Here is a 7,069-nt window from a genome sequence, read left to right on the forward strand (position 1 = left end):
ACCACTAGCTTCAAAAATTTCTGATTCCTCCACTATGCAGAAGCAGGAGTATTTTTCTCTTTGTTGGATGAATCCCCATCAGCAATGGCTTTCTCAAGCTCTTGATCCTCCCTCTCCATCTCTTCAATTATGCTAGAGATGTGCTCCCCTTATCGGCTACACCATTCGGTTGTATCTCATGCACATCCCCAACGTCTTGCTCGTCCCCCACAGTTGTCGGGTGTGCTTTATCCTCCACTGCCTGACTTGTTCCTGGTACTACTTCCCCAACATTTTTCTCTATTGGATTCTTCTAGTACGCCTCAGCTAGCAGCACAAGAAAGAGACCACGTTCACATACTATATCTAAGTAGATATCGCATTAATTAGAACGAGCTCCCCGAAGCACCCATGAGTAGCACGGCTTAGCATAGCTCTCAACTTAAGGTCATGTTGAAAATGGCATATTAATCACTTGCACATGTCCACTATGATCCTCTCATTGGCTCTACTAAGCCCCTTGACGACATGATAAAATCCAGAGAGATCTATATTGTTAGGACCATAACTAATATGACATTCACCATAATATATATGAAAATATAGCTTATCAGACATCCCTAAAAATATTCAAAAATATGTCTAACATTAATACCCAAAAACTATACTTTTGATTATCCAAAATCTGACAAAATCACCAGAACCGATGATCACCTAACAATACGTTTAGTTCGCTAAAATCAATATTGCTCCTAAGCAAACTAACCGATTTAAACTAATTAAATCCCCATCTACTTAATATAGTTTCTAATTATCTATAATTATTATCTACATCACTATTTTGTAAAATCTAGATAATCAAAACTACCGTACTCTAAATACAACTATACATCTAATGACTATCCTACCATATTGAAATAGATCTTTATAATATACTACAAAAGACAGAAAAACGTCATTTTCTAATTACCTTGCTAAACCCTAGGTCTCATATAATGTACTACTATTATGTCGCTAAACCCTGGATCTAGTGTTATTTTAATTACTAATGAAAACATAAGTCTAGAAAAAATATCAGAATCCGAGATCCTCAATCCACGTATCAAAAACAGTAGAGCTTCATCACGCTGCCCCCCTCTCCTCTCATCCCCTCTCTTTCTTTTTTTAAGATTTAAATGCCTATTTTAGCTGATTTTTAATCTATTTGTAGTGTTTGGGTGGGAGAGGGGCGCGCAGTGGGGGGCTAACAGTTCTTTGAGAAGGCGGCAAAGGCTCTAACCGCTCTCTCAGACAGCGGTAAGGGGAAACGCTCGAGGGGTTTGGCACAGGTGTTAACCGCACTCTTAAAAAGTGGTAAGGGTAGTGTGAGATCTAACCGTCATTTGAGAATGCTGTAGAGGTAACCGTATACCGTGGATGTTAACCGCTCTTCGAAAGGGTCGTAGCTCTTTCAAAGAGCAGTAGATGCTTATTTATACATATCTTTCCATTAAAGATCTATTTATTTAAATATTAATATTAGAAAATATTAAAAAAAAAACTCAGTTTCGTAGGCGAGATTCGATGGGAAAGGCATTCCGAGTCAAGGGGGAATGTGATTCTAGCACTACCGATTTGAAAACAGCGTGCTGGAAGCATAATGTTGCTGTAGTCTCTGTAGAGGACAGTCATCTTTACATTTTCACATGTGGTCAGGTCAAACTGTTCAATAGAAGAAGACTCTTGCCGGTAGCATTTTTCCAAATCAGCCGTGAGGGCGACATAATGTACATAGAGCGCCGATACAATCAAGGCGATACGGATATTTGACTCAAGGTCGCAAACGAGCTCGAGTACAAGTCTGAACGTTCTGCACCATGCTGTAGAACCTAGTTTGATAATTGGTAGGGAAATCTTTAGTGAAACCTGTAAAATTTTCTGCTAAGGACTCTTAGAAAGACCTTCCCAACTAAAGGCCAGTATACCACACAGTCTAGATAAAAATAAGTGATCTGAAAAGCCATCATAATGCTAAGCGAAAGTTGAAACAGGAGGTGTTACTGTTTCTCCAAGCTCGTAGCTGATTTTCTCAAACAAGAAGAAAAAAAAAACCTGAAAAAAGGACGGCCCCGGCTCCGATTCGGATTCCCCTGAGACTCGGACCAGTTTTCTCACCCCGGCCCAGTTTTCTCACCCCGGCCCAATTAACAAACCGCACTACGAGACAAGCATCTCACCGTCTTATAGCGTGAGAATAGGCTTTCATCTTCGGGTTAGGATACCACTCGATGCAGTATAGGTACAGTTATCTTTTAGCAACTGTCTCCAGGCTGAGGCTGAGGCGAAATACTTTCTCGTCGCCGATTTGACCGGCCCTGTCACCTTCGACGCCCTCTCAGCGTCGGAGTAGGAGGGTTTTTTGCCCCCACGGTTGGTCCTCGGTTGAGGTTTATCTTCCTCGTTCTCTTCGGTGATGATGTTGCTTTTATATTTTATCGATGAGTTTTAAGTTTGCTACAACCCGATGAGGATGGATTGGGTATTCATCCTCTTTTTGTTATTTTGGTTATCTTATCTGTGGACTTCGTTTCGTTGGCAAAAGAAGTGACTTTTGGGTCATCGGCAACAGAATTCATGCTCGAGGTTCCAGATCATGTCTTCCCCAGTGGAGATTTAGTCGACGACCGTTCATCATTGCCTATACGTTCAGCGATTCGAAGGTTCGTCGATGAGTTCGACGTACTATCTCATGTGGCGTTTAAAAAACTTGATACGCCTCTATCAGTTTGGGATTCGGTTTCTGGCTACGTTCTAGACGCTTCTCTCTGTCAAACTCCGGTGCGGTGGTTTGAGGAGGGTCGAAGTTGTTCGATGGCCTCGAAGTCACTCAGGAGAATGATGCTACGGAGAACCTGTCGAGAGCTTCAATATAATTTTCTTTTTTTATTAGGTCCTCTTGCAAAGAGTGAAATATAACTTTTAGTTATCAATAAAGTCCAGCCTGTTCTAAAAAATAATGGTTAGGGATTTGCCGGGTCTCTGACCTTTTTTTGTCTTTTCGGACGTTTACAATTATTTGTGTGTTGTGTATCGATTTTCTTCTCATTAATATAACGAGCAGTTATTCTGACAAAAAAAAGACAAGCATCTCACCACGTGTCCCCGCACGTACCCTCATCCGACGGCCTAGGTTCATCCATAGCCTCAACACTCCATCCTGGCCCGTCCACTCCACCTCGCCCCGTCAGTCACCAGAGCCCCACCCAGAACCCCCACTGCAACTGGTCCACGCGGACACCGGGCCCACATGTCACCGGGAGCAAAGCCTCGCGCGGATTCCGTTTCCTGTCTTGGCGAGGTGGAAGGGAAGCGAGAAAGCGAGAGGAGAGGCGGAGGCGAAAGAAGACGCACGGAGCACTCACTCCCCTCCCTCCGCTTCGCCTTCTTGGCTTCTTGCTCCCTCCATTTCCCGATCGATACCTCCGGTTCCGATCGCTAAGATGCGGTATTGACGCCGGATTCGAGCGATTCGATCCGCTCCGACCAAGCTCCGTGTTTCTTTCCCCTGAATTGAGTTCTTCCCGGAGGAATTCGCCCCACCGGGCTGCCGCGCCATGATGTCCTCGCCGATGGTGCTGTCGCTCCTCCTCTTCGCGTCGCTCACGGCGCTGCTGCTCCTGGCGCCGAGGCTCTCGCCGCCGCCTCCCCCGGTGGCTGCGGGGGATCAGGAGGAGCCGCCCGCCGCGGGGGTGGGTGTTGGCGGCGCGGGGAGCGGAGGGGTTTCGGGAGTGGGTGTCCGGGAGGAGGCTGACGACCTCGCGCTGTTCCGCCGCGCGACGCTGGACGCTGGGGCTGGGGCGGCGCCGCCCAAGGTGGCGTTCCTGTTCCTGACCAACTCCGACCTCACCTTCGCGCCGCTGTGGGAGCGCTTCTTCGCCGGGCACGAGGGGCGGTTCAGCGTCTACGTTCACGCCGACCCCACCGCACGGCTGCGGCTGCCGACCACGCCGTCGTTCAGGGGCCGGTTCGTGACGGCCAAGCCCACGCGGCGGGCGGACGCGAGCCTCATCGCAGCCGCGCGGCGGCTGCTGGCGGCGGCCCTGCTCGACGACGCGGCCAACGCCTACTTCGCGCTGCTGTCGCAGCACTGCGTCCCGCTCCACTCCTTCCCGCGCCTCTACGGCGCGCTCTTCCCTCCGCGCTCCGCGCACCACCACCGTCTGCCCAGCTACATCGAGGTGCTCACCGGCGAGCCGCAGATGCCCTCGCGCTACGTGGCCCGCGGCGAGGACGCCATGCTCCCCGAGGTCCCCTACGACCGGTTCCGCATCGGCTCCCAATTCTTCACGCTCGCCCGCCGCCACGCCGCGCTCGTGGTCCGCGAGCGCCGCCTGTGGCGCAAGTTCCGCGTGCCCTGCCTGCCGGAGATGCAGCAGGACTCGTGCTACCCGGAGGAGCACTACTTCCCGACGCTGCTCGACATGGCCGACCCCTCCGGCGTCGCGCGGTACACGCTCACCCGCGTCAACTGGACCGGCAGCGTCGCGGGCCACCCGCACACGTACACTGCGCCGGAGGTGACACCGCGGCTCATCGCCGAGCTCCGCACCTCCAACAACACCCACCCGTACATGTTTGCGCGCAAGTTCGCGCCCGACTGCCTCGGCCCGCTCCTGGCCATCGCCGACACCGCCATCTTCAAAGACTGACGGATGCGCTGCCCTGCTCCGCCTCATGGCTGCACGACGAGGTATGATCTGAGCTTCCCACCCTGTCTGAGCTCCAAGCTTCAGAACTAAAAAAATTGGTGCTTCTTGATCATGCTCATGAGCCTTGCATGCCATCTCAACTGCAAATTTGCAATTGCAAGATGATGACACTGCTAGAAAATAACTTATTTAGTGTAGTTTCCGCATTCCATTCCGCAACTCGAATTGAGGTGAGGTTAATCGTGATGGTTGAAAAAGACTTGGTTTGTGTCTGCAAAGTAATCCAGTTCTGTTGCTCTTCAGTTCACACCATAAATCTTTGCTATCAGGCCAATTTAATAATCTCATATCAATGTTGCTTTGCTTCATGTGATTGCAAAGAAAATGACGTCTCCATAAATCTTATGCTGCATTTGGCCAAGATCTGTATAGGCCTTTGCTTAATGAGATCATACATGGATGTGTCATAGATTTGACAATGATATCCAAACCTCCCAAGCGAAGTCTTCATCTAGTGTTGCACACAGGACGCATTGTCGTCTCCATTGACTAGCTGAATTAATCTTTCCGTCCAGATTAGGTTCGAGTGGTTGGTTGCATATTTGCCTTTGCTCAGTCAAACTACTAGTAGTCTACAAACACTTAACAACTCCATTTGGATTATCCTTGCAGGTATCAAATTGGGGCCAGCAACAACGAAAGCAGTGGTTCACAGTTCAGACTTAAGTTTTCCCTTCCTCCCCTGTACTAGCGCATCTGTACTTTCTATAGATTAGAAAGCAACGACCTAATGCGAAGCGGCAGGTGTTGCATGGATCATCAATGATCATCCATCCATCCGATGTATTTACCTAGAGCAGCCTAAGGCTGCTTGAATATACATAAAAGTGATGGATTTGTTGCCTTAGATAAAGCATCTTGTACAGTTACAAATCACTTGTGTGTATGTACATAACATAAAGCAAGGTTTCCTTAGCTTGCCACTTCAACCGTTTTGGGGCAAGACCTGAAAAACTTTGCTTCCAATCTCTGAAGTTCTGTGCAAGTCGCATCAATCTCTGAATTTTGTGCCAGGCATCAGATCAGATTATACTGTTTACCTGTGGTCATCGATGCCGAGGCATGTGGCGGCAACCGAAGGAAATACGCAGAGCATGAACAATTTCGCGCGTAAACCGATTCTCCCCAAAAGATGAAAGTAAAAATAAAAATTGTGTGAAGCGCCGATCGACCTGAGTTTCCGAGCCAATGTGTTGACCCGTCACTTGCGGATCGAGGAGCAGAGCGTCACCGGGACAGGAGACGACCTCACCTCAGGCACCGGAGAAGCGATGCATGTGCTCGACGCTTGCCGTTGTTCCTACAAGGAAGGCGAAAAGTGTGGCTCGATGGACTGCTAATGCATAGTACTCCATCCTAAAATATATGGTGTATTAGTATTCGAAAAAGTTTTTGAAAATATATTTTAACTATTAATTTATTTTGCAATATATTATCAATTGCTACAAAATCAATATCATATTAAAACATTTATAAAATATGAATTTATTGGTATAACTTTTGTACATTAAAACATATGTATAATTTAACTAATTGTTGATTAAAATTTACGAAGTTTGATTTTTTTCAAATCCTAATACACTATGTATTTTGAGACAGATGGAGTATCAAATTGCTATATCCAACACTGCCACGTTACATGAAGAGCATTAAATTGATGGGTTGAAATAACTTCTACAATGTATAGCATTGTATTGTAGTTTCTTAGGTCTCCAAATCAATTAATTGTTGTGTGTTTCGTGAACAAATAATTATTCATACGATACAATACAATGCAAACTACACGGTTTTCTTGTCTTGTAATTCGTTGCCATAAAAAATCCAAATAAATGTGCATGATATAGCACAGGAGTAGTCTGTTAATATAGACAAGATACTGAACGGTAGGCGTGGCCTGTCGGTCGGTCCCCGTCGAGCAGGTGGCACACATGCAGAGCCGCGGCGCGCCGGCGTATGGGGACGGCGTGACTCACCTGCTCGGAGCTCCCTCGTGCGCGACATGCACGCAGCGATCGCTGGCTCCTCTGCGTGCGCGGAGGTTGGTGCCGAGCTAGCTGTCGCGCGCGCTGATGCAGGTCCGACGCAGTGCCACGCCCCATGCGTTGGGCACACACATGAGCTCGTGGCTGTACCCGGCGTTTGACCTCCATGCATGCGTGCTTGCTCCATCCTCCATGCATGTGCAGGTGCGCTGCTGAACGATTCCTGGGTCCTGGCCATGGCGCCATGATATGCTGCAGGCCAGGCATGCACGTCCACGTCTTGCAAAGACTAGTCGTAACGCCTAATAACCAGCAGTAACTATGTGCCACAGTGCACGTAAATTATGGCAGTTGAGATCG

General features: G+C 48.1%; 1 protein-coding gene across 1 annotated transcript; it reads left to right on the forward strand.

Annotated features, from left to right (window-relative positions):
* The first annotated feature begins 3,317 nt into the window (after positions 1-3,317).
* LOC133893397 (glycosyltransferase BC10-like) lies at positions 3,318-5,722 on the forward strand. Its single transcript, XM_062334406.1, has 2 exons — positions 3,318-4,708; positions 5,340-5,722. Exon 1 carries the CDS (start codon positions 3,573-3,575, stop codon positions 4,665-4,667), a length of 1,095 nt encoding a protein of 364 aa, XP_062190390.1. The 5' UTR covers positions 3,318-3,572; the 3' UTR covers positions 4,668-4,708; positions 5,340-5,722.
* The last annotated feature ends 1,347 nt before the right edge of the window (positions 5,723-7,069 follow it).

This window comes from Phragmites australis, chromosome 15 (assembly GCF_958298935.1).
Source record: "Phragmites australis chromosome 15, lpPhrAust1.1, whole genome shotgun sequence".
In the NCBI taxonomy this organism is placed as follows: Eukaryota; Viridiplantae; Streptophyta; class Magnoliopsida; order Poales; family Poaceae; genus Phragmites; species Phragmites australis.